Here is a 27,878-nt window from a genome sequence, read left to right as displayed (position 1 = left end):
TTTTTGTTTGTTTGTTTTGTTTTTTCTGAGATGGAGTCTAGCTTTGTCGCCCAGGCTGGAGTGCAATGGCTGGAGTGCGGTGGCGCGATCTCGGCTCACTGCAAGCTTCGCCTCTTGGGTTCACGCCATTCTCCTGCCTCAGCCTCGGAGTAGCTGGGACTACAGGCGCCCGCCATCATGCCCGGCTAATTTTTTTTATTTTTTAGTAGAGACGGGGTTTCGCCCTGTTAGCCAGGATGGTCTCAATCTCCTGACCTGGTGATCCGCCCCCCTCGGCCTCCCAAAGTGCTGGGATTACAGGCGTGAGCCACCGCTCCCGGCCAGTGCAAAGGTTTTTAAACAGATTCTCATTTAACTTTTACAGCCATCTCGGGAGTAGGTACTATTATCTATTACTATTATTATTATTTTGAGACGGAGTTTCACTCTGTCCTCCAAGCTGGAGTGCAGTGGTGCGATCTTGGCTCACTGCAACCTCCGCCTCCCGGGTTCAAGGAATTCTCCTGCCTCAGCCTCCTGAATAACTGGGACTAGCCATTACACCCAGCTAATTTTTGTATTTTTAGTAAAGACGGGGTTTCGCCATGTTGGCCAGGCTGATCTCGAACTCATGACCTCAGGTGATCCGCCCACCTCAGCCTCCCAAAGTGCTGGGATTACAGGCGTGAGCCACCGCACCTGGCCTATTATTATTATTATTGCCGTTTTTACAGAGGAGAAAGCAGGAGCACCAAGAGGTAGGATCATTCGCTGGAAGACAAACATAGCTTAGAAAGGGAAGCCGGGAGATAAGGGGATCAGCCCTGTAAGCATTGCTCAGCCAAAATACTTGGCCAAGCTCACATCTCTGATACCAAGAATGAGATAACCTTTATTAAGTGTTTACCATGTACCAGGCGCTAAGCTCAGTGATTTCTAAGGACATCATGTAATCCTCACAGCAACCATATGTGGGTCTGCTGTCATCCTTATTCTAGAGAGGCTGAAACGGAGGCTCAGAACAAGTTCCTAGCTCAAATATTACTAGAGAAATGGGAAAGTGCAGATTCAAACCCAGGTCTTCCGACTCCAAGTCCCTAGTCCCCAGCCCCAGCTCCACTATATTCAGCCTCTGCTAGGAAAAAAGCCGCTAACTGCGGACTTTCGTCGCCGGGGTTTCGAGCCCAGGACACACCTGTACAGACCCCCGTTAGCCCCACCCCTTTCTGGAGGAGACGTCCCCTCCACCAATCAGCGGCGCCGTGGGCGGGCCGCGGGCGCGCACGCTCTGGGCCCGCAGTTGAAGTGGCGAGAGCTCTCAGAGACGCGACGCGTAGCAGGCGGGGACCGAGCGGGTGCCTCAGTGTCCTTCCCCTCCCCTCGCCTGGCCTCGCCGTTCTCTCCGCAGCCGGACCGGAACTATGTGATCCCGGAAGTTCCGGGGCCTCTGCTGTGTGGGATAAACAGTAATGGCGGAGGCTGCAGCTCCCGGAACAACAGCCACAACATCAGGAGCAGGAGCTGCAGCGGCGGCGGCGGCAGGAGCCTCCCCCACCCCGATCCCCACAGTCACCGCCCCGTCCCTGGGGGCGGGTGGAGGCGGCGGCGGCAGCGACGGCAGCGGCGGCGGCTGGACTAAACAGGTCACCTGCAGGTAGGACGTTACGCGGCGGAGCGCCGGGCGCGGGGAGGGGGCCGCGGGCCAAGCCTGCGGCGCGGGAGGGAGGAGGGCGGCCGGCGTGCGGCTAGAGGCGCGGGAGGGCGGGGACCGGCGTTGTCTCGACCTCTTCAGCCCTCGCGGCCCCCGCTGCCGCCTCCGCCGCCGGGTTCCCACAGTCACTGCGTCAACCCCCGCTGGGCCGCGGAGCCTTCAGCGCTGTCCGCGGAGGCCTGGCGGTGCGCGATTGCTGCGGAGCCGCGGGGCTGCACCGCCGCTTACCCTTCCCTGAGCTCTGCCTGAGCTGGCTGCAAGCGCATCGGGGAGAGGTGGGCCGGCTCCTCCCCTGCCGCTGGAAGGATGCCCTCGCCGCTGCCTCCGGTTCCTGGGGCTCGGGAGGTGGTCACTTCAGGCCAGTCTCCCAGCGATCCTCTCCGGGCCTAGACACCCCGCCGAGGGTCCCCAGCGAGCTTGCCTGGCTCCCGGCCCTCTTTCCGTACCATCCGTTTGTAACGTCTTTTCACGTCCCTCCGCCCCCCATCCTCCGCCCAACTGTGAGAAGAAGCTTTTGTATTTCTTCTTTGTATGTTTGTCGAGGTTGGCGGTGCTGAGCTTTGTCTTAGAAGCAGGCGTTCGGGGGCCGGGGTCGTCTTCTCCACCCGCGGTTTTTTTGAGCAGCAGATTATTACCCTCCCCCAGCGCTGTGTTCCTCTTTTGAAATTTACGCATTTTCTGAAGGGAGTGAAAGGGCTCTTCGCTCCCGGAAGAGAGAGGTTTGGTTTTGGTTTGATAAGCGAGACGAAAATATTAGAAAAATAAAGGGATGGCGGTTGTATGGATGTGTATGCTTGTAAAAAACTACCTAGCTCTACGCAGAAGAGGGCATTTAATTGTACATTTTTTATATTCCGGTTTTTAAATAGTGATCAGTAGCGACTGTAAGCTTTTCTTTTTCTATCAGTTGAATAAATCAGCTGAAATGCCGGTTTTCACCTGGGTGGTATAATTTATATGCAAGTATGTAAAAATGATTCCTAATTAGAACTTGTAGTATTAAGGGTGAAATTTGAAATCTTCCCAGTCTGATGTGATACATTTGTCCTGGCGACCTTCGAAGGTCTCTCAGCCTTTGATAATGATACATTTAAGGTGTGAAGGATAAGTTTAATTGTTTTACATAATGGGATGTAGAAAGCATAAACGCAATTTCAGGTCACTTGTCTTATTCATCGGTGGATTGTAAAAGTGGAATATTGCCAGGAATGATGACTTTAAAGTTTCTACTCATGGAGCAAATTATTTGAATGTCTGTTTCCCTTTTACAATGCTACAGTTGATCTATACATGCTAGTTATCTCTTTTAAAAATTGAAACCGGCCTGTCGGGGTGGCTAGGCCGGCATGGTGGCTCACGCCTGTAATCCCAGCGTTTTGGGAGGCTGAGGCGGGCAGATCGCCTGATGTCAGGAGTTCGAGACCAGCCTGGCCAACCTGGTGAAACCCTGTTTCTACTAAGAATACAAAAATTAGGCCGGGCACGGTGGCTCACACCTGTAATCCCAGCACTTTGGGAGGCCAAGGCAGGTGGATCACGAGGTCAGGAACTCAAGACCACCCTGGCCAAGATGGTGAAACCCTGTCTCTACTAAAAATACAAAAAACATTAGCCGGGCGTGGTGGCAGCTACTCCGGAGGCTGAGGCAGGGAGTTGCTTGAACCCAGGAGGCAGAGGCTGCGGTGAGCCGATATCACACCACTTCACTCCAGCCTGGGCGAAAGTGAAACTCTGTCAGAAGAAAAAAGAAAAGAAAGAGCTTAGATTTACTAGTTTTTGGGGTTTTTTTGTATAGCTTTTGCTTGAGACAGTTTTTTTGTTGTTGTTGTGCAGATTCCTTGATAGGTCTGGGGTTTTAGTGTTTGACATTGTTTTCGGTTGTTCTAGGTACCAACATGATCTCTTACTTAAAACTATTTTCTCCTTTAGATAGAGGAATGTCAACTGTCATCTTTTTTTTTTTTTTGAGACAGAGTTTCCCTCTCGTTTCCCAGGTTGGAGTGCAATAGTGTGATCTCTACTCACCACAACTCTCGCCTCCCAGGTTTAATTGATTCTCCTGCCTCAGTCTCTGGCACTACAGATGCCTTAGTAGCTGGGATTACAGGCATGCACCACCACGCCCACCCGGCTAATTTTGTATTTTTAGTAGAGACGGGCTTTCTCCATGATGGTCAGGCTGGTCTTGAACTCCCGACCTCAGGTGATCTGCCGGCCTCGGCCTCCCAAAGTGCTGGGATTAGAGGCGTGAGCCACCACACCCGGTCTATGATCTTTATCATACACTTTGAGCTCTCTGAGAAGAGTAGGGGCCCCATTTTATCTGCAGGGCTTTCTTTCCTCAGTTCCTGGCATAGAGCAGATACTCAGTAAATGCTTGAGTGATGTTGATAAAGTCATATATCTAGAATTACCCACTTTAACAGGAACTGTGTAAGATTCCTCTGCTTTCATTAAAAAAAAAAAACAAACGTGTAAATTACCAAAGACAAAATACTTAACAGAACACATGTGTATCTCCCTTTTTTTTGAGACGGAGTGTCTCTCTGTTGCCCAGGCTGGAGTGCAGTGGCGAGATCTCAGCCCACTGCACCCTCCGCCTCCTGAGTTCAAGCGATTCTCTTGCCTCAGCCTCCTGAGTAGCTGGGATTACGCCCAGCCACATGTATATTTTTCTGAAACTACCTTATTCAATCATTCAGTAAGTAAACATTGCACGCCAGCAGTGGGAGACACAATATTAGGTGTTCAAGAGAGTGCAGATGTATATACTGTATTATAAATAAACATTTTCAATATGTTTGCTAGGTAAACATCCGCTGAAGAATCAGGTAGAGGTGTGTTTTAGTGTTGGTGCGGATTTCTCCCTATAGCACATCACTCCTGTATCTAGGAATTTGACTAAAGCTATTTTCTTCACTTAGGGTGTAATCCTCTTAAGTTAGAAGTTTTGATTAGAATGTTTTTAATTGCTTGGGATCACCTGTATTTTCTTACTGGTTACATTTTTTCTAATGTTTCTCCTGGGGTTTTCATTGTGTTTTACCTAAGAATACCTTTCGTCAGAAACTGTGTTATGCTGCCACCACCAGGCTGTTTTTCATATCTTTTATTAGAGGAATACTAAGAAACAGAAATGCTCATTGCAACTGCTACCTTGAGTTACCTTGAGTATGTGAGGTTAGAACAGTTAATACTTAAAGAGAAGTTGTAATTTGAATTTAGACCCCTCTTTATTAGAGTGCTTCTATAATGGTAGATGAGTGTTCTGGTAGTTGAAATAATACACAAAAAACAAGTGTTTAATTTTCGATTTTTCAAAAAACTCTTTCCTTGATTTTTATTTTTATTTACTTTTATTTTTTGAGATAGGGTCTTGCTCTGTCTCCTAGGCTGGAGTGCAGTGGCAGTGTCTTGGCTCATTGCAGCCTCCACCTCCCAGGCTCAAGCAATCCTCCTGCTTGAACCTCCCCAGTAGCTGGAATTACAGGCATGTGCCACCACCCCAGGCTAATATTTTTGCATTTTTGGTAGAGACTGGGTTTCACCCTGTTGCCTAGGCTGGTCTTGAACTCCTAAACTCAAGTGTTTCACCTGCCTCGGCCTCCCAAAGTGCTGAGATTACAGGTGTGAGCCACCATGCTTGGCCTTGAAAGTTGTCGGGTTTTTTGTTTTGTTTTGTGTTTTGAGACGGAGTCTCTCTGTGTCGCCCAGGCTGGAGTGCAGTGGCATGATTTCGGCTCACTACAACCTCTGCCTCCTGGGTTCAAGCAGTTCTGGTGCCTCAGCCTCCCGAGGAGCTGGGATTACAGACGCGTGCCATCACGCCCAGCTAATTATTTGTATGTTTAGTAGAGATGGGGGTTTCACCATGTTGCCCAGGCTGGTCTTGAACTCCTGACCTCAGGTGATCCACCCACCTCGGCCTCCTGAAGTCCTGGGATTACAGGCATGAGCCCCCGTTCCTGGCTTCAAAAGTTTTTAAAAATGTGGTTAATGTAACTTAAAAATCAGCTGGGCGTGGTGGCGCACGCCTATAATTCTAGCACTTTGGGAGGCCAAGGCAGGTGGATCACTTGAGGTCAGGAGTTCGAGACCAGCCTGGCCAACATGATGAAACCCCATCTCTACTAAAAATACAAAAATTAGCTGGGCGTGATGGCGGGCACCTGTAATCCCAGCCACTCTGGAGGTTGAGGTGGGAGAATCGCTTGATCCCAGGAGGCAGAGGTTGCAGTGAGCCAAGATTGTGCCACTGCACTCCAGCCTGGGTGACAGAGTGAGACTTCATCTCAAAAAAAAAAAAAGAAGGAAATCCTTCTAGAAATTCTTTATCTGAGTGCTGTGATGTCCATAGTGAAATTTATTACTTGGAAACTACATAGTGGTTGTGAGAGGAAATAAGTAATAAATATTTAGATGGTATTAAAAAGGTTATGCAGCTGGGAAAGAAAAATTAATTTGCTATCGGTACCATGATTCACCATCACATCTAGCTGTCTTCTACAGCCTTTTATTTTATTTGAGATGGAGTCTTAGTGGCGCGATCCTGGTTCACTGCAACCTCTGGGCCCCCCCACCCACTGCAAGTTCAAGCAATTCTGCCTCAGCCTCACGAGTAGCTGGGACTGCAGGTGCGTGCCACCATGCCTGGCTAATTTTTTGTTTTTTTTGTATTTTTAGTAGAGACAGGGTTTCACCGTGTTAGCCAGGATGGTCTCGATCTCCTGACCGCGTGAGCCACCGCGCCTGGCCTAATTTTTGTATTTTTAGTAGATAGGGGGTTTCACCATGTTGGCCAGGCTGGTTTTGAAAACCTGACCTCAGGTGATCCACCTGCCTCCACCTCCCAAAGTGCTGGGATTGTAGGTGTGAGTCACTGGGCCCACCCTACAGCCTTTTATTGTTTCTTTATTTTTTTTTTTGAGACAGAGTTTCGCTGTTGTTGCCCAGGCTAGAGTGCAGTGATGCAATCTTGGCTCGGTGCAATCGCTGCCTCCTGGGTTCCAGTGATTTTCCTCTCAGCCTCCGGAGTAGTTGGGATTACAGGCTTGTACCACCACACTCGGCTAATTTTGTATTTTTAGTAGGTACGGCTTTCACCATGTTGGTCAGGCTGGTCTCGAACTCCCAACCTCAGCTGATCCACCCTCCTTGGCCTCCCAAAGTGCTGGGATTACAGGCGTGAGCCACCGCACCCGGCCTTCTACCTTTTTCTAACAAGTGTATATTATGTGCACAGATAGTTGGAGATAAAAAGGGGGAATAATCCATCAGGAATTTATAATCTAGTTTGATAAACGGTATACTCATTAAAAGTTAAATGTCAAAAGTAAGAAATGTCACTGCAGATGAATTGATTAAGATTAAATGCGGTGTCTATTCTGTAATTTATAGAAATTCCTAAAGAGGTTGTTAAGATGCCTAGAGTTACTCTGAGGGTGCTGTTTGGTTCTCTTGTACCCCTTACAGGATAACTTGGCAGTTTCTTGTTCTCTATGTTGGGGGCCACTATTAGGTTTCTCAGAGGCACAGCAGTAGGGGGATGCTAGTAAATTTTGTCTTTATTACTGCACAGTGTCTCATGGAGACAGAGTCTGCACAGTGGAAGGAACTTTAGAAATAATATATGGCCCAGGTTTTCACCGAAGGCAAACTCAACTTGGGTAGTGACATTAAGGTGAATCTGGATGATGTTTTTTTTTTTTTTTTTTTGGTGGTATCATTTAAAAACAAGACATATACTTATATTCATTGGTTTTTGTTTGGAGGAGAAATTCTTTTTTTTTGAGACGGAGTCTTGCTCAGGCACCCAGGCTGGAGTGCAGTGGCGCGATCTCAGCTCACTGCAAGCTCCGCCTCCTGGGGTCACGCCATTCTCCTGCCTCAGCCTCTCCGAGTAGCTGGGACTACAGGCGCCCGCCACCACGCCTGGCTAATTTTTTGTATTTTTAGTAGAGACGGGGTTTCACCGTGGTCTCGATCTCCTGACGTCGTGATCCACCCGCCTCGGCCTCCCAAAGTGCTGGGATTACAAGCGTGAGCCACTGCGCCCGGCCAGGAGAAATTCTTTGACATAGACTATCTCTTTTTTCTTTCTTTTTTTTTTTGAGCTGGAGTCTCTGTCGTCCAGGCTGGAGTGCAGTGGCTCAGTGGCGCGATCTCGGCTCACTGCAATCCCTGCTTCTCGGGTTCAAGCGGTTCCACTGCCTCAACCTCCCGAGTAGTTGGGATTACAGGTGCCTGCCATCATGCCCAGCTAATTTTTTTTTTTTTTTTTTTTTTCTGAGACGGAGTCTCGCTCTGTCGCCCAGGCTGGAGTGCAGTGGCGCGACCTCGGCTCACTGCAAGCTCCGCCTCCTGGGTTCACGCCATTCTCCTGCCTCAGCCTCCCGAGTAGCTGGGACTACAGGCGCCTGCCACCGCGCCCGGCTAATTTTTTTGTATTTTTAGTAGAGACGGGGTTTCCCCGTGTTAGCCAGGGTGGTCTTGATCTCCTGACCTCGTGATCCGCCCGTCTCGGCCTCCCAAAGTGCTGGGATTACAGGCGTGAGCCACCGCGCCCAGCAGTTTTTTGTATTTTTAATAGAGATAGGGTTTCACCCTATTAGCCAGGATGGTCTTGATCTCCTGACCTCGTGATCCATCCGCCTCGGCCTCCGAAGGTGCTGGGATTACAGGCATGAGCCACCACCACGCCCGGCCCTTTTTTTTCTTTTTGGTATGTAAGTTACACTGTTTTCATAATCTAAGGCTTATTATTATTATATATTTTTTGAGACAGAGTCGTAGTCGTACTCCATCACCCAGGGTGGAGTGTCAAAATAGTTCGTTGTAACAATGCAAAAACAAAGGCCAGGCTTGGTGGCTCACGCTTGTAATCTCAGCACTTTGGTAGGCCGAGGTGGGCGGATCACAAGGTCAGGAGATCGAGACCATCCTGGCTAACACGGTGAAGCTCTGTCTCTACTAAAAATACAAAAAATTAGCTGGGCATGGTGGCGGCACCTGTAGTCCCAGCTACAATGCAAAAACACAATGCAAAAACGGACTAATACACTTGCTTTACTCCTGTTTTCTTATCACCACCTTTTTTTTTTTTGAAATGGAGTCTTGCTCTGTCTCCCAGGCTGGAGTGCAATGGTGCGATCTCGGCTCACTGAAACCTCAGCCTCCCAGGTGTAAGCAATTCTCCTGCCTCAGCCTCCCGAGTAGCTGGGATTAACACGTGTGCCACCACACCAGCCAAATTTTGTATTTTTAGTAGAGACAGGGTTTCACCATGTTGCCCAGGCTGGTCTCGAACCGCTGGTCTCGAACCCCTGACCTCAGGTGAGCCACTCACCTTAACCTCCCAAAGGTACTGGGATTACAGGCATGAGCCACTGTGCCTGGCCCTTTCTTTGTGTTTATTTCGTATGTTTATGTATTTGCTGGTTGAATATATTAGTCATGAATACTGATTGGTTTTAATATTTTCAAGGATTGGTTTTAATCTAGTTTTGTGGTCCTTTGTCTCACAGGTATTTTATGCATGGGGTTTGTAAGGAAGGAGACAACTGTCGCTACTCGCATGACCTCTCTGACAGTCCGTATAGTGTAGTGTGCAAGTATTTTCAGCGAGGGTACTGTATTTATGGAGACCGCTGCAGGTAAGAATTTGTTTATAAATTTGTTAAGGGGTAGGTTGGAGGAAAAATGTAGAAGACATACTTCTGATCGCTTTATATGTCACTGATTAAAAATAATGCTTTGAAAATGACTCTTGGCTGGGCAGTGGCTCAGGCCTATAATCCCAGCACTTCGGGAGGCTGAGGTAGGGGGATTGCTTGAGCTTGGAAGTTTGAGACCAGCCTGGGTAACCTAGTGAGACTTCATGTCTACAAAATATAGAAAAATTAGCTGGGCATGGTGGTATGCGTCTGTAATCCCAGCTACTTTGGAGGCTGAAGCAGGAGAATTGCATGAACCCGGGAGGTGGAGGTTGCACTGAATCAAGAGCCTGCTACTGCACTCGAGCCTGGGCAACACAGCGAGACTCCACCTTAAAAAAAAATTGGGTAGGGCTTTTCTGTCTTCCTAGTTCAGAAATGACTCGGTGTATTATCTATGGATGTTAAACAAGTAACCCTCAAATTTATTTATTATTTATTTTTTTGAGGCAGGGTCTTACTGTGTTGCCCAGGCTGGAGTGCAGTGGTGTGGTCACTTCTCACTGCAGCCTCAACTTACCAGGCTGAAATGATCCTCTCATCTCAGCCTCCCAAGTAGCTGGGACCACAGGATGCACCACCTCATTTATTTGGTTTTTTGTAGAGATGGGGTCCTAATATGTTACGTAGGCTAGTCTCAGATTCCTGGGCTCAAGCAATCTTCCTGCCTTGGCCTCCGAAAAGTGTTGGGATTACAGGCATGCGCCACAGAACCTGGCCCATCCCCAAATTTAGTAGGTTAAAACAGTGAACATTTATTATCTCAGTTTCTGGGGTTCCGGATTCTGTGAGTACCTTAGCTGGATGGTTCTAGCTCAGAGACTCTTATGAGATGGCAGTAAAAATTTTAGCAAGTCATCTGAAGACTTGATGGGGACTCCAGGATATTTTTTGTGTGTGTGAGACGGAGTCTCGTCCCTCTGTCGCCCAGGCTGGAGTGCAGTGGCAAGATCTCGGCTCACTGCAACCTCTGCCTCCCAGATTCAAGCAATTCTTCTGCCTCAGTTTCCCGAGTAGATGGGATTACATCTGCGTGCCACTATGCCTGCCTAATTTTTTATATTTTTGGTAGAGACAGGGTTTCATCATGTTGGCCAGGCTAGTCTCGAACTCCTGACCTCAAGTGATCTGCCCACCTTGGCCTCCCAAAGTGCTGGGATTACAGGTGTGAGCTACAGTGCCCAGCCAGGATTGTTTTTTGTTTGTTTTGTTTTTTTTGTTTGTTTTGTTTAAGATGGAGTCTTGCTCTTGTCGCCCAGGCTGGAGTGCAATGGCGCGATTTCGGCTCACTGCAACCTCCGCCTCCTGGGTTCAAGCGATTCTCCTGCCTCATCTTCCAGAGTAGCTGGGATTACAGGCGCCCACCACCACACCTAGCTAATTTTTGTATTTTTAGTAGAGACGGAGTTTCACCATGTTGGCCAGGCTGGTCTTGAACTCCTGACCTCAGGTGATCCACGCGGTTTGGCTTCCCAAAGTGCTGGGATTATAGCCGTGAGCCATGGTGCCTGGCCCAGTATTGTTTTTAAGAGGTCTTACTCTCATGACTGTTGGCAGGAGACTTTAGTTTCTCACCACGTGGCCTTTTCTTTCTTTTTTTTTTCCGAGACAGAATTTTGCTTGTCACTCAGGCTGGAGTGCAGTGGCATGATCTCAGCTCACTGCAACCTCTCCCTCCCGCGTTCAAGAGATTCTCCTGCCTCGGCCTCCAGAGTAGCTAGGATTACAAGTATGCACCACCACACCGGGCTAATTTTTTTTTTTTTGAGACAGAGCCTAGCTCTGTTGCCAGGCTGGAGTTCAGTGGCGCGCAGCCTCAGCTCACTGCAAGCTCACTGCAAGCTCCGCCTCCCGGGTTCACGCCATTCTCCTGCCTCAGCCTCCCGAGTAGCTGGGATTACAGGCATGCACCGCCACGCCCAGCTAATTTTTGTATTTTTAGTAGAGACGGGGTTTCACCTTGTTGAAAGGATGGTCTCAATCTCCTGACCAGCCCACACCAGCCTCCCAAAGTGCTGGGATTATAGGCATGAGCCACCGCACCCAGCCCACACCCCACTAACTTTTGTATTTTTAGTAGAGACAGGGTTTCACCATGTTGGCCAGGCTGGTCTCAAACTCCTGAGCTCAGGCAGTCCACTTGCCTTTGCCTCCCAAAGTGCTGGGATTACAGGCGTGAGCCATCCTGCCTGGCCCTCATGGGCCTTTTCATAGGGATGCTTTAGTGTCCTTGCAGCTTGGCAGCTAGCTTTCCCCAGAGCAAGCAATTTAACAGAGGAGGCAAGGAGAAGCCACAATGCCTTTTATGACCTAGTGTCAGAAGTCATGTACTGTTACTTCCGCTGATTCTGGACTAAGTTACTAAGTCCAGCCCACATGTAAAGGGAGAGGATTGGGCTCTACCTTTTGAAAGGAGGCATGTCAAAGAGTTTTGGATGTAGTTTAAATCACTACCCTCGGTAAGACTTTTGACAGTGTCATAGTCAATTTTTTTTTTTTTTTTTTTTTTTGAGACGGAGTCTCGCTGTCGCCCAGGCTGGAGTGCAGTGGTGCGATCTCAGCTCACTGCAAGCTCCGCCTCCCGGGTTCACGCCATTCTCCTGCCTCAGCCTCCTGAGTAGCTGGGACTACAGGCGCCCGCCACCACGCCTGGCTAATTTTTTGTATTTTTAGTAGAGACGGGGTTTCACTGTGTTAGCCAGGATGGTCTCGATCTCCTGACCTCGTGATCCGCCCGCCTCGGCCTCCCAAAGTGCTGGGATTACCGGCGTGAGCCACTGTGCCTGGCATCATAGCCAATTTTAATGTCATTATCAGAAAATGTAGCGTGAGCCACTGGGTTCAAATAGAGTTCAGAACCTGACATTATTGATGGGGTGGGATATTAATGTTAAGTCATCCTACATCTTATTAGAGAGTCTAGTAAGAATGGGGGGAAGGAGAAGATCTTTTTCAGAAGACTGTAGAAGTTCAGAAGTTGATCTCATGGAAACTTTGTTTAGTTGTTATTCATTTTGCCCTCTGCTAATTTGTCATTGCAGTATTGCTGAAAAAGGGGGGAAATGACACAATGATATTATTCTCAAACTCTCTACCAGGCATGTTTTTTTTTTTTTTTTTTTTTTGTGAGACAGGGTCTCAGTCTGTCGCCAGGCTGGAGTGCTGTGGCATGATCTCAACTCACTGCAACCTCCGACTCCCTGGTTCAAGCAATTCTTCTGCCTCAACCTCCCGAGTAGCTGGGATTACAGGCATGTGCCACCACGCCTAGCTAATTTTTGCATTTTTAGTAGAGATAGGGTTTCACCATGTTGGCCAGGCTGGTCTCAAACTCCTGACCTCAGGTAATCCACCCGCCTGAGCCTCCCAAAGTGCTGGGATTACAGCCATGAGCCACCGCACCTGGCCTCTCCACCAGGCATGTCTTTTGCAGTCCCAATATAAAAGGCAGAAAAAGTTGTGAGAACTTCACGCTACAATGATGAATGGACGAATCTTTGTAGTGGTATAGTCTTCGCAGGTATTGAGGCTAATTGTAAGGGAGTTGTGTTCCTTGAACTAGGTTCTAGTCTTTTGAGAGTTACTGCCAACCGTGACTGGGGCAGGAGGAGTTGAATATTGATGAGAGTGAGGAATCCAACCTTCCAAGCAGAGGGATGAGAATAGACTGAGAGATAAAATCAGAAAGCTATAGATAATTAGCAGTTGGTCCTTATTTCAGAAGAAGTGCTCATCTGAATGGACTGTAGATGGAGTGAATGAAAAAAATGAAGGTTAAATTGAAGAAATCTGTGCTAAGCCTCTGCATTTATTTTTCATTTTTATTTTTTTTTTGAGACAGAGTTTCACTCTTGTTGCCCAGGCTCTGGAGTGCAATGGCATGATCCCGGCTCACCGCAACCTCCACCTCCCGGGTTCAAGCGATTCTCCTGCCTCAGCCTCCCAAGTAGCTGGGATTACAGGCATGTGCCACCATGCCCGGCTAATTTTGTATTTTTAGTAGAGGCGGGGTTTCTCCATGTTGGTCAGGCTGGTCTTGAACTCCTGGCCTCAGGTGATTGCCCGCCTCAGCCTCCCAGAGTGCTGGGATTACAGGCGTGAGCCACGGCCCCCTGCCTGGGTTCTGCATATTAACCAGCTTATTTTTCAGACAACTTTGCCCGCCCCAAATAGTTTGAGACCAGAGGAAATTAGGTAGGTTCCCTATTTTGGTGAGCCTCTGATGTTGAGGCAGATGCAAATGGCTCAAAGATGAAAGGGACTGGGCACAATGGCTCACACCTGTCATCCCTACACTTTGGGAGGCTGAGGCAGGCGGATCACTTGAGGTCAGGATTTCAAGACCAGCCTGGCCAACATTGTTAAACCCCGTCTCTACTGAAAATACAAAAATTAGTTGGGCATGGTGGCACGTGTCAGTAATCCCAGGTACTTGGGAGGCTGAGGTGGGAGAATCACTTGAACCCGGGAAGGTGGAGTTTGCGGTGAACCTTGATTGTGCCACTGTACTCCAGCCTGGGCAAAGAGTGAGACTTCATCTTAAAAGAAAGTGGGGGAGGGGACGGCTGGGCATGGTGGCTCATGCCTGTAATCCCAGTACTTTGGGAGGCTGAGACAGGAGGATTACCTGAGGTCGGGAGTTTGAGATCAGCCTGACGTGTGGAAAACCCCATCTCTACCAAAAATACAAAATTACCCAAGCATGGTCGCACATGCCTGTAATCCCAGCTACTCTGGAAGCTGAGGCAGGAGAATCACTTGAACCCGGGAGGTGGATGTTGCGGTGAGCCAAGATCGTGCCATTGCAGTCCAGCCTGGGCAACAAGAGCGAAACTCTGTCTCAAAAAAAAACAAAAGTTGAAAGAAACCTTAATTGGTTTTTTGTTTCTTTCTTTGTTTTGAGATCTGGTCTTGCCCTCTTGCTCAGGTTAGAGTGCAGTGGTGTGAACACGACTCACTGCAACCACCACCTCCAGCCAAGTTTTTTTTATTTTGTTTGTAGAGACAGGGTCTCCCTATCTCACCTAGGTTGGTCTCAAACTCCCAGCCTCAACTGATGCTCCCACCTTTGTCTCCCAATATGCTGGAATCACAGGTGTAAGCCTACTGGGCCTGGCCTCTTAATTTTCTTTTTAATAAGGATGTAGCTGCCTCTTTTCTAGAACTCTTTAGAGGATGAGACAGAATTGAGCTGGATTTAGATCTCTTAGCATAAAGTGAAAGGAAGTAGAGAAACTATAGTAGTCTACTTGAAAGTTTGGTGATAATTGTTGAGTACAGGCTGATATAGGTGATTATTAAAAGGTTGATTGTGGACTAGCTAAAGAAGGAATCTTAAAGAGAGGCTTGCTCTATGACTGCTTGTTTTCCTATTAAAATTATATCTAGGAACTTCAACCTACTTCTTATTCTTTTTTTTTTTTTTTGGAGACTGAGTCTCGCTCTGTCACCAGGCTGGAGTGCAGTGGCGTGATCTCGGCTCACTGCAATGTCCACCTCCTGGGTCCAGGCGATTCCGGTGCCTCAGCCTCCTGAGTAGCTGGGACTACAGGCGCGCAACACCACGCCCAGCTAATTTTTTTGTATTTTAGTAAAGACAAGGTTTCACCTTGTTGGCCAGGATGGTCTCGATCTTCTGACCTCATGATCCGCCCACCTCGGCCACCCAAAGGGCTGGGATTACAGGCGTGAGCCACCACGCCCGGCCACCTACCTTTTTTTTTTTTTTTTTTTTTTTTTTTTTTGAGACGGAGTCTTGCTCTGTCGCCCAGGCTGGAGTGCAGTGGCGCAATCTCAGCTCACTGCAAGCTCCGCCTCCCGGGTTCATGCCATTCTCCTGCCTCAGCCTCTCCGAGTAGCTGGGACTACAGGCACCCGCCACTGCGCCCGGCTAATTTTTTGTATTTTTTTTAGTAGACAACAGGGTTTCACCGTGGTCTTGATCTCCTGACCTCGTGATCCGCCCGCCTCGGCCTCCCAAAGTGCTGGGATTACAAGCATGAGCCACCGCGCCAGGCCCCGGCCACCTACCTCTTACTCTTAGTGTTGGGATCCCTTTATGTAACTTGCTCAAAGCCCAGGGATTTCTCTCTTCATAGAGGGAGTAGATCGTTGATAATGAAGGATAGCATCATAGCCCCAACAGTTGAGAGGATTTTCTGCATCAATGTTTCGTAATGGTGGTCCTGTTGTTTAGTGAGGCCAGTTCTTTGTTGCTCGGGACTGTTTTGCATATTGCAGATATCTAGTATTTTCCCAGAATGCCATTAGAAGTCCCAGTCTTTGTTTCTGGACACCCTCTGGGGAAAGGGGCAATATTGGCTTGGTTGACTTCTTTCTTTTTTTTTTTAAGACAGAGTTGTGCTCTGTCGCCCAGACTAGAGTGCAGTGGCGCAATGTCACAACCTCCACCTCCCACCTTAGCCTCCCGAATAGGTGGGATTACAGGCATGTGCCACCACGCCTGGCTAAATTTTGCATTTTTACTAGAGACCGGGTTTCACTATGTTGGCCAGGCTGGTCTTGAACTCCTGCCCTCAAGTAATCTGCCTGCCTTGGCCTCCCAAAGTGCTGGGGATTACAGGTGTGAACTACTGTGTTTGGCCTGGCTTGGTTGACTTCTTGTTTGAAGGAGTTTTGACTTTTGGACCAACTGAAGAATCCGATACTTTAAAATACTAAAGGCCACAGAAGCAATGGGGTGGGAGTTGTAAACCAGCCAGGGAAGGGGTTGTCTTCTCTTACAGAGACAGAAAAATTGATTAAACTTTCTTAGACATTTGTACTAGGCTGAGCGGGGCAGATCGCTTGAGCCAAGGAGACCAACTTGGGCAACATGGCAAAACCACGTACCTACAAAATAAAAATTAGCTGGGTGTGGTGGTGTGTACCTGTAGTCCCAGCTGCTGGGGAGGCTGAGGTGGGAAGATCACCTGAGCCCAGGGAGGTTAAGGGTGCAGTGAATTGTGATTGTGCCACTGCACTCCAGTCTGGGAGACAGAGTGAGACCCTGTCTCAAAGAAAACAAAAGATATAAAGCATGTAGAAATAATTAATTTTTTTTTAATTATCTTTTAAACCAGGGAGTTTTGTTTTGTTTGTTTGTTTGAGACCGAGTTTCACTCTTGTTGCCCAGGCTGGAGTGCAATGGCGCGATCTTGGCTCACTGCAACCTCTGCCTCCCAGGTTCAAGCGATTCTCCTGCCTCAGCCTCCTGAGTAGCTGAGATTACAGGCACGCACCACCATGCCCGGCTAATTTTTTTGCATTTTTAGTAGACACGGGGTTTCTCCATGTTGATCAGGCTGATCTCGAACACCTGACCTCAGGTGATTGCCGGCCTTGGCCTCCCAAAGTGCTGGGATTGCAGGTGTGAGCCACCGTGCCTGGCTGGTTTTGTTTTTTAAGGGACAGGATAGTCTTGCTCTGTCATCCAGGCTGGAGTGCAGTGGTGTGATCATGGCTCACTGTAGCCTCAAATTACTGGGCTCAAGTAATCCTCCCACCTCAGCCTCCTAACTAGCTGGGATTATAGGCTGGAGCCATGAAGCTTGGCTCCAAGGGAGTTACTTAATCTGAAAAGTAAGGCTTTGGGCCTGGGCGTGGTGGCTCATGTCTGTAATCCCAGCACTTTGGGAGGCTGAGGCCAGTGAATTGCTTGAGGTTAGGAGTTCAAAGACTAGCCTGGCCAACATGCTGAAACCCCGTCTCTACTAAAAATACAAAAATTAGGTGGGCTTGGTGGTGCCGCACCTGCAGTCCCAGCTACTTGGGAGGCTGAGGCAGGAGAATCACTTGAAGCCGGTGAGCTGAGATGGCACCACTACAGTCTAGCCAGGTGACAGAGTGAGACTGTCTCAAAAAACAAAACAAAAATAAAATGAAGAGTGAGGCTTTGGGCTGGATTTCTAAGGATACTTGCTGCTCTAACATTTCAGAATACTGCCATCCAGTAGAACTTCGTGCAGTACTGGAAATGTTCTTTATGTTGCTATCTAATCTAATGGTAGCTTCTAGCTCCATGTAGCTTTTGAACACTTGCAGATATAGCTAGGGAAGGACTGAAGAACTGAGTTTAAAATTTTATGTAAGTCTGAAGAGCTAGATATGGGCAGTGGTTGGCTGTACTGTATAGAGCAGCTTTAGAGTTGCATTAGACCTAGAACCATCACTTAGTAGGACAGTGAGGTCATCTCTAAAATGATAGAATACTTCCCCACAGTTCATGAGTGCAAATGAAAGAGTATATTCATGATAGTTTCTTCCCCTTATCCTTCAGCTTATAGGATTCCACTCTGTAGAACAATGCATTGGGTTTTTGCAGATGATAGCAGGATACTCAGCTTACTTTTGCTGCAAGGTGAGGTAGTTTACCTAAGGCTTAAGAGGAGGAATATGAATGTCTTTGGAGATGTGGTTTCACCTTGTTGGCCAGGCTGGTCTCAAACTCATGACCTCAAGTGATTCACCCGCCTTGGCCTCCCAGAGTGCTGGGATTACAGGCATGAGCCACTGGGCATAGCCTTTATTGGTTCTGAGTTGGAGTCTAGCTCTGTCACCCAGAGTGGAGTGCACTGGTGCGTTCTTGGGCTCACTGCAACATCCACCTCCTGGGTCCAAGTGATTCTTGTGCCTCAGCGTCCCAAGTAGGTGGGATTACAGGCGCACACCACCACACCCGGCTAATTTTTTTATAGTTTTTAGTAGAGACGGGGTTTCACCGTGTTAGCCAGGATGGTCTCGATCTCCTGACCTCGTGATCCACCCGCCTCGGCCTCCCAAAGTGCTAAGATTACAGGTGTGAGCCACTGCGCCCTGCCCAATTTTTTTATTTTTAGTAGAGATGGAGTTTTGCCATGTTGCCCAGGCTTGTCTCTAACCCCTGAGCTCAGGCAATCCACCCACCCCAGACTACCAGAGTGCTAGAATATGAATGTTTGAGGTAATAATACAATGATTAAAGACCAGCTCAGTAAAATGTTTGCCATAAGCTGGAGTAGAGCCTTTAGTCAGATTTTACTTTATTTTGGGGTATAAACATAGGCACCTATAACACAGATGACCCAAGGTTAGTAATGTTTCATTATAAGAACCACTTGATAACAAACTATAAATTATATAGCATGGTTAAATTTACTACATACATAATTAATACGTAGCATCTGAATAAAACTCAGTGTGCCGGGCGTGGTGGCTCATGCCTATCACTTTGGGAGGCTAAGGCAGGAGGCTTGCTTGAGCCCAGGAGTTGGAGACCAGCCTGGATAACAGAGGGAAACCTTGTCTCTACAAAAAATAAAAACAGTTAGCCAAGCATTGTGGCACACACCTGTCGTCCCAGTTACTCAGGAGGCTAAGGCAGAGGGATTGCTTGAGCCCAGGAGGTCGAGGCTGCAGTGAGCTGAGGTCACACTACTGCACTCCAGCCTAGGAAATAGAGTGAGACTCTGAAAATCAGTCAGTTTCTTAGTGTAAAATGCTAAAAGAATTGTGATAATTTTCTTTTCTTTTCTTTTGAGACGGAGTTTTGTTCTTGTTGCCCAGGCTGGAGTACAATGGCACCATCTTGGCTCACTGCAACCTCCACCTCCCAGGTTCAAGTGATTCTCCTGCGTCAGCCTCCCAAGTAGCTGGGATTACAAGCATGCGCCACCATGCCTGGCTAATTTTGTATTTTTAGTAGAGACGGGGTTTCTCCAGGCTGGTCTCAAACTCGACCTCAGGTGATCCACCCGCCTCGGCCTCCCAAAGTGCTGGGATTACAGGCCTGAGCCACCACACCCAGCAAGAACTGTGAGAATTTTCTCAGGCAGAAAGATGCTGATTGCTTTGCTTTGCCTTTTTTTTTTTTTTTTTTTTTTTTTGAGACCGAGTCTCACTCTGTTTGCCCAGGCTGGAATGCAGTGGCCTGATCTTGGCTCACTGCACCTCCACCTCCCATGTTTAAACAATTGTCATGCCTCAGCCTCTCCTGAGTAGCTGGTATTACAGATGTGTACCACCATGCTCGGATAATTTTTTGTTTTTAGTAGAGACCAGGTTTCGCCAGGCTGGTCTTACACTCCTGGCCTTAAGTGATCTGGCCTCCTTGGACTTCCAAAGTGTTGGGATGACAGATGTGAGCCACTGCACCAGGCCAGAAAGATGGTTCTTGAAGGAAATAGATGTTTTTTCCCCATGTATTTGGAGATGGTGGTGATTTAATGTTTACGGATGAAAAGGAGAGAATGCATAGGTGGAAACTTTGGAAGGGGAAATAGTGAATGGATGGATTTAGAAAAAGAATGTACATATTGTGTATTGTATAAATATTGTCTCTACCTTTTAATAGTGACAGCATTTTATTTGATGTGTTGGTAAAACGTTCCACGTGTCTGCTTGTTGACTTTGTTTGTGTCAGCTTTGCTTTGAAATCAGTCAGTTTTGCCTGCAGGGTTTCTGGCAGTTACCATGGAAACTAGACTGTCAACTATCTGAAACTCCTAATTAGAGTGGAATGTGAAGTAATAAGTGGTTATAGCCAGGGGTATGGGCCTACAGGCCAAATCTGGCCAAAGACTGTTGTCATAAATCAAGTTTGATTGGAACAGTTACACATTCATTTAAATAGTGCCTACACCTGCTTTTGCACTGCAATTTCAGAGTTGAATAGTTGTAGTTGTGATGTTGATTGTACGACCTACAAAGCCTAAAATATTTGTGTATTTGATGCTTTAAACTTTGGTGATCCCTAGTCTATTGCCTTGCTACTCAAAAGTATGGTCTCTGGACCAGCAGTCTCGGCATCACACGTGGTATAACTAAACATGCAGAATGATAGGCTTCTCTCTGCACTCACAAATATAGGCACATGGATGCTCAAAGAGAATCCAAGGAATGTATTAGGAATATGTGGCCGGACGTGGTAGCTCACACCTGTAACCCCAGCACTTTGGGAGGCCCGAGGCGGGTGGATCATCTGAGGTCAGGAGTTCGAGATCACCCTGGCCAAATGGCATCTCCACTAAAGATACAAAAATTAGCCAGCCTTGGTGGCTGGTGCTTGTAATCCCAGCTACTTGGGAGGCTGAGGCAGGAGAATCACATGAACCCAGGAGGCAGAGTTTGTAGTGAGCCGAGATCACACCACTTGCACTCCAATCTGGACGACAGAGCAAGACTCCATCTCAAAAAAAAAAAAAAGAAAAGAAAAAGGTATACATGAAGTTAGGCAGTGAGTGCTTACTTTTTTTGTTGTTGTTTTGTTTTTTTTGAGACAGAGTCTCACTCTGTCTCCCAGGCTGGAGTACAGTGGCATGATCTCGGCTCACCACAACCTCTGTCTCCTGGGTTCAAGTGATTCTCCTACCTCAGCCTCCTGAGTAGTTGGGATTACAGGCGCGCCACCATGCCCAGCTAATTTTTGCATTTTTAGTAGCGATGGGGTTTCACCACGTTGGCCAGGCTGGTCTCGAACTCCCAACCTTTCTGGTGATCCACCCACCTCGGCTTCCCAAACTGCTGGGATTACAGGCATGAGCCACCACGCCCAGCCAACTGCTTACTTTGGAATTTTTTCTTAGATATGAACATAGCAAGCCATTGAAACAGGAAGAAGCAGCTGCTACAGAGCTAACTACAAAGTCATCCCTTGCTGCTTCCTCAAGTCTCTCATCGATAGCTGGACCACTTGTTGAAATGAATACAGGCGAAGCTGAGTCAAGAAATTCAAACTTTGCAACTGTAGGAGCAGGTTCAGAGGACTGGGTGAATGCTATTGAGTTTGTTCCTGGGCAACCCTACTGTGGCCGTAGTAAGTATTCTGAAGAAGAAAATAAGAGTTAGAGGGCTGCATAGCAGTTCATCCATTTGCTTAGTTTTGACAGCTTTCCCCTTTCTGCTTCTATTCCTTTTTTAGTTTAATCTTAGTACAGTACTTTAATTTGGATTACCTAAGATTTACAGATAGAGTGCAGGAAACTTTGAATCCCAGTGAAATGAATTCAGAATGTTTTGAAAAACTGAATCCTGTCTTTAATGAGTACTTTTTGAAATTAAATTTCAGTTACCCAAGACATAGATAAAGAAGCAATGTTTGTTTTGTTTTGTTTTGTTTTTTACAAGTCTAATCTTGGAAATACCAGCGGTAGAAAAAATTCCTTTCTTTCAAGTGAAGAAATCAGTTCAGTAGACTGTTTTGGTATTTCATTGCAGTTTTATTTTCATTTTTTTGCAGTTAGATTCTCAGTTCTCTTATAGTTCATGCCTTATCCATTTGGACCTTTACCACCCTCTTACACATTTTCAGCTGCGCCTTCCTGCACTGAAGCACCCCTGCAGGGCTCAGTGACCAAGGAAGAATCAGAGAAAGAGCAAACCGCCGTGGAGACAAAGAAGCAGCTGTGCCCCTATGCTGCAGTGGGAGAGTGCCGGTACGGGGAGAACTGTGTGTATCTCCACGGAGATTCTTGTGACATGTGTGGGCTGCAGGTCCTGCATCCGATGGATGCTGCCCAGAGATCACAGCATATCAAAGTAAGTCTTTAGGGAGACTGTGTGTGTTGTTAGATGTGAGAATCATTATTTGCCCTTTCACAGCATTGTGGGTTTATTTCAGAGAAACATTTGATGAATTGAATGGTTATCAGTGAGTAGGGAAGTTTTCCTTTCTTGGGCTTCTTGGATGCTTTATCAAGAAGTCATATTTCCAGTGAACAAAATTAACTGGGCATGGAGGCATGTGTCTGTAGTCCCAGCTACTTGTTAGGCTCAGGCAAGAGGATCGCTCGAGCCCAGTTGGCTGAGGCAAAAGAAAAAAAGAAGTCATACTTCCAGAACCTCAGACTATGGACTTCTAACATTTTTTTCCTCTTTTAAAAAATAATGTTTCTGAGATTCACATTGAATATATTTAATCTTTTGAAAATGCACATTTCATTGGTTTTTACTATATTTACAGAGATGTGCAACCATTACCATTTTACTAATTTTAGGATACTTCGATCATCCTACACCCATTAGCAGTCACTCTATTCCACCCTTCCTCCAGCTCCTGGCAATAACAATCTGCTTTGTCTCTGGATTGGCCTATTGTGGACATTTCATGTAAATGGAATCCTGTAATGTGGTCCTTTGTGACTGGCTTCTTTCACTTAACATAGTGCTTTCAAGGTTCTCTGTGTGGTTGTGTGTAGCAGTTCTTAGTTTTGATGGCTGAATTACTGTCTTTGTATGGCTAGATCACATTTGTTTTTCCATTCATGAGTTGATGGACACTTAGATCATTTCCAGTTTTTGGCTATTATGAATAAGGCTGCTAGGAACATTTGTATATAGGTTTTTCTGTGAAGATATGTTTTCGGTTACCTAGGAGTGGAATTGCTGGGTTACATAGGAACTCTATGCTTTATGTTTTGATGAACTGCCATGCTTTTCCACAGTGGCTGCAGGATTTTACATTTCCAGCAGCAATGTATGGGAGCCAGGGTAGGTTCAGAAGACATTGTATTATAAACTTTATTGGAGCAAAGTTTGCTTCTAATCATTTCCATCTCTTAATTTTCCATCTTTTTAAATGTGGTTGTAGGGGGTGAGGCATGTTATAAGGTAGACATAATTTATCAGCGTACTTTTGTGAATTTAGGCAGGATAAATCTCTGTACGTTATATCTATATATTGAGATAGTAGAACATACCTCTGAATATATAGATATATATGTTTTTTCTTTTAAAGGTTTAGGAAAAGACATGTTTAGTGATGATGTGAGCTTATGGATGACATTGCTTTTCTGCAGTGTTTTTATTTTTATGTTTATTTTATTTTTTTGAGACAGAGTCTTGCTTTGTCACCCAGGCTGGAGTGTAGCAGCGCAGTCTCAGCTCACTGCAGCCTCTGCCTCCCTGGTTCAAGCCATTCTCCTGCCTCAGCCTCCCGAATAGCTGGGACTACAGGCATGCACCACCACGTCTGGCTCATTTTTGTATTTTTAGTAGGGATGGGGTTTCGCCATGTTGACCAGCCTGGTCTCGAACTCCAGGCCTCATGTGATCCACCCAACCTTGGCCTTCCAAAGTGCTGGGAGTTTTCTGCATTTTTATGTTTCCTATAATCATGTTTTTTATAAGTTAAAATATGATGTCCACACAGAAATTGGTACATGAATTTCTTGGCAGCATTATTTATAGTAGCCCCAAAGTGGGCTGATCTAACCTAACCTAAGTGTGCATCAAGCTATCAAGCTGAGTAGTTGAAAAATCCCCATGAAGATGTTTTTCTTTAAAGGCATAAGAGAGTTACGTGCCTGTCACCCTTATTTTCCGACAGGTTTTAACTAGATTCTTAACCTCATGTAGAAACCAGAAATAACAAACAATATGGAAAACTGTCTTCAATGTAGTTGAGCTCCAGGTTTAGGGCGGAGAAAACTGGGTAATTTTTCAGTTCCCGAAGTTGAGTCCTCATAGTTTGATTTTCTAGTATTGTTAAGTACCACTGCAAAAAAACAAAAAACAAAAAACACCGCACCTGTGTTTACTTGTCAGCAAAGCTAATGTTCGTGTCAGCTTGGGAACATTGTTTTTTCAGTTGACTATTTGATTCTTTGACTGTGAATCATTAACTGTTGCTCAAGTTTTTCAGGATTCAATGACTCGATTGCACTTGTTCTCTCTCCACCTTCTCTAGTCGTGCATTGAGGCCCATGAGAAGGACATGGAGCTCTCATTTGCTGTGCAGCGCAGCAAGGACATGGTGTGTGGGATCTGCATGGAGGTGGTCTATGAGAAAGCCAACCCCAGCGAGCGCCGCTTCGGGATCCTCTCCAACTGCAACCACACCTACTGTCTCAAGTGCATTCGCAAGTGGAGGAGTGCTAAGCAATTTGAGAGCAAGATCATAAAGTGAGACTCCTCCCCAGTCTTCATTTGTGCTTTCTCTTTTGGGGAAGAATTTAGTAACTTGTGCCAACTTTCAACCAGATGGACCGCATTTAAATGCATGCATTTTATCTTGAAACTGGGATATTCTAATGGGGATTTCTTCTTTGTATTTCAGCTAGCTTCTAGGTTAGTTGGTCTATCTACTTTTATTTGAATGAGGAAACCCTGTGTATCAGTTAGAATGTTCGTGCTTTTTCTGAGGAGATTGTGTTTAATGGATTATTAGCCAGTTTAGGCTCAGTGAACAAACTGATCTAGCTCTGAATGTATGTTTCTTGACGTTTTACATTTCCACTTTCCTATTCCATTCATTAAGCTAGCCAATAATCCACCATCCTTTAAAGATTGTTCTCATAACTGAACAAAAACCACATAATCTAAACAGAGCAAAGCTACAAGAAATAAATTTATTTAAACGAAAGAAAAAGGAGTCTGTGTGAAATGTCTTCTTTTGTTTTTGTTTTTTACCTAAGTTATATTTTTCAAAAAAAAAAAAAAAAAAAAAAAAGAACTGGCTAGCCCTTGAGTTGGATTTATAAAGGAGGTTGTCTTGCTTGAAAGAAATGGTCAGTTGTGTGACAGTAGGTGGAACCCTTTCAGGAAATGCCCACGTGCCTTTCAGTTAAGTCTTTAAGTCTGGAGGTGACACACCAGGGTGTGTCCTTGAAGAGTGGGCCTGTAAAGGGGGAATTTGCATTGCAGCCTGTTCATTGTTTCCCAGGTCCTGCCCAGAATGCCGGATCACATCTAACTTTGTCATTCCAAGTGAGTACTGGGTGGAGGAGAAAGAAGAGAAGCAGAAACTCATTCTGAAATACAAGGAGGCAATGAGGTATGAGCACTGCAGCCTTTTCTCAAGCGAAGAGCCCAACAGAGCTTGGGTTCACTTTGAAAAGAATGGTGCTGCATTATACACTCCTACCTCCTTCCTACCCTTCTTTGACTTCCCAGGACAGTTTATTTTGTCACCCTGATAACACCCAGTATATATCTTGCTATAACACAGTCCTTGGGGTCTATGCCAGGGGACTGTGTTATAAAGAGGTCTCTACTGTTGACAAGTACGGCCCCACGACTGGGCTTCTACCTTATTCTGAATCCATGTCATAGCTGTCCTATGTTCTCGTGTGTTGGCTTTCTAGAAGATTTTCTCTCTGGCATCTGCTTGTACTAGAGCTATTAACCAGCATAGACTTGAACAGAGTTACCGGTTTCTAGTTAGTGTTTCTTGCATTGGCACACACATGTTTATAAGAACACATCTTGGGGAGGGCTGTAAGCTGACATACTGGTTCTATCCCTACCTGTTTAAAGAAGCCCCGGATGATAGTCAAATATAGACCTGAAATCCACTGTGAATAAGGGTTGCGATATTTTCCTTTCCAGCAACAAGGCGTGCAGGTATTTTGATGAAGGACGTGGGAGCTGCCCATTTGGAGGGAACTGTTTTTACAAGCATGCGTACCCTGATGGCCGTAGAGAGGAGCCACAGAGACAGAAAGTGGGAACATCAAGCAGATACCGGGTAACTCTCACTGTTTTTTTAAAGGAGGGGAAATTCCAAGGTATCAGTTGAGTCCTGCACATATTGGGGTAGGGGAAGGAGAACGTTAACGCTCAGGTCTGGGAGCGAAAGTGTAGAGTATTAAAGGAGGAAACAAACCTCAGAAAACTGGGAGGGATAGGAAAGGAAAAAAAATGTGTGTTAAAGCTCTAGCCTAAACGATTTCCATCAAGTAACCAGAGGGGAGGAAGTGGTAAATGGAAACCCTAACTAAGAAGTCTGGTTCGTCATGCCCTCTGGTGTGCTGGACGTTTTGCGTTATAAACAACAGGATAGAAGATACTGCTCGACAGTGCCATCCCTATCATGGCCTTGTTTTTTACAGGCCCAACGAAGGAACCACTTCTGGGAACTCATTGAGGAAAGAGAGAACAGCAACCCCTTTGACAACGATGAAGAAGAGGTTGTCACCTTTGAGCTGGGCGAGATGTTGCTTATGCTTTTGGCTGCAGGTGGGGACGACGAACTAACAGACTCTGAAGATGAGTGGGACTTGTTTCATGATGAGCTGGAAGATTTTTATGACTTGGATCTATAGCAACCTTGCGTGGCGTGTGAACTGGTCTGCTGACCCCAGACAGCAGCTGTCCCCTGTGGTGGTGTGGCAGGGCCTGTGTTCTCTCCTAGGCAGGCCTCTCAACTCCAGGTGCTGTCCTAAGAATTTTTACCCAGGGCCTGTCTTCTCAACCCTCACCTTTCCCTGAGGAGTGTGTTGTTTTCCCTGTTGAAGAAAGTTACAAAAATAAATCTTAAAGTTAGTTTTTTGTAACACGAATTTAACTGTCAGACAGTTAGTGTAGGTGTGTTGCGTCATCTGTTTTCAACCAGATTGCGTTTATGGACTTTTCACACGCTCATTTTGAGGACCCCAGGTTCAAAAGTAAAAGCAGTGGCCCTGCTTTGGGGTCCAAGAATAGGAGTGATGGGTGAAGGGACCTAAGCTGGCCAATAGCCCTCTGCCCCAGACATGGGATGTGTGGATCCTTGAGGTTTCTGGAGAAATCTGCACATCTGTGTTTTTATATCTGTTCCCTACCCTGTAATCCCTACCACGTGCACTTGTTCTGTGGTTTTGGTCTCTTGTTTAATTGCACACAAGTAATACTACTGGGTAACCAGAATCAGGTGTGAATGTGTTGAGATTTTTACTGTTTTGCATGATAGGAAAATTGAGAAAGAATACATATACAAGATAGGCATAACATCAATGCAGAGTTGGAAGTTGACTCCCAAGGGCTGACATGGTGTGAGTGTGGGTGTGTGATAAGCTTCTCATCCCTGCATAGATGCAGTATTCTTAGCCTTAGTAGAAAAACCTGGTTTAGTGGTTTAAGCCTTGTGTGGCAGATAGATCTTAAAGGGCAAAGCAGTATATTGGTAGTTGTCAATATAGCAGTGCTAGCTCTGTCTATATAAATAGAGAAATGGGGTTAGCCATAGAGGTTAAAACTACCTGGTTATCCCATATATTAACACAAACTGGGTCTTGGATACACAGTTGTATTTAATGTTTTACGATCTAGCCTTTCAGTACAGGCACTTTCTGAGAAACCTTTGTCCTCATTTGAAGCATTTTGTTGTCGGGTTTTTGTGTTCGTTTTTGTGGGTGTTTGCCTCATTCCACCCCTGAGCTTTCAGGTAGACAGATGTGATTCAAAACTCTGTTCTAAGATGTTTATTGTGGTGGAGTAATGGGTTTGCAGTGATAAGTCATACTTTTCCACCGAAGGGGAGGGCTTGGGAATCCCTGAGACTAGCTAAAATTAAGTTGTTGGAAGAATTCCTTGATTGGAAATTTTACCTTTGTGTTTTATTGCTGTTTCCTGAAAATAACTCGGGGATGCTCCTGGTTTGTCCATCTACTGCTTTGATTCCTTGGATCCCACCCATTCTTTCACTTTAAGAAAAAACAAATAATTGTTGCAGAGGTCTCTGTATTTTGCAGCTGCCCTTTTGTAAGAAGCACTTTTCCCAAATAAAACAATTAAAAAAAAAA

The 27,878-nt window shown here is 46.2% G+C and overlaps 1 protein-coding gene across 4 annotated transcripts; it reads left to right on the top strand.

Annotated features, from left to right (window-relative positions):
• Window positions 1-1,225: 1,225 nt before the first annotated feature.
• Window positions 1,226-27,878, top strand: MKRN1 (makorin ring finger protein 1). 4 transcript variants are annotated; one of them, XM_003270811.3, is made up of 8 exons: window positions 1,226-1,633; window positions 9,214-9,342; window positions 20,964-21,193; window positions 21,689-21,915; window positions 24,065-24,279; window positions 25,040-25,150; window positions 25,705-25,843; window positions 26,208-27,878. In XM_003270811.3, exons 1-8 carry the CDS (start codon window positions 1,449-1,451, stop codon window positions 26,418-26,420), a joined length of 1,449 nt encoding a protein of 482 aa, XP_003270859.2. In that variant the 5' UTR covers window positions 1,226-1,448; the 3' UTR covers window positions 26,421-27,878. The 4 variants fall into 4 exon arrangements, with proteins under 4 accessions (XP_003270859.2, XP_030681745.1, XP_030681744.1 ...); XM_030825885.1 differs by lacking the exon at window positions 1,226-1,633 and adding an exon at window positions 1,714-2,190; XM_030825884.1 differs by lacking the exon at window positions 1,226-1,633 and adding an exon at window positions 2,326-2,409.

The sequence above is a fragment of the Nomascus leucogenys genome, chromosome 13 (genome assembly GCF_006542625.1).
Source record: "Nomascus leucogenys isolate Asia chromosome 13, Asia_NLE_v1, whole genome shotgun sequence".
Taxonomy (NCBI): domain Eukaryota; kingdom Metazoa; phylum Chordata; class Mammalia; order Primates; family Hylobatidae; genus Nomascus; species Nomascus leucogenys.
This window is presented reverse-complemented; position numbering and strand designations above follow the sequence as displayed.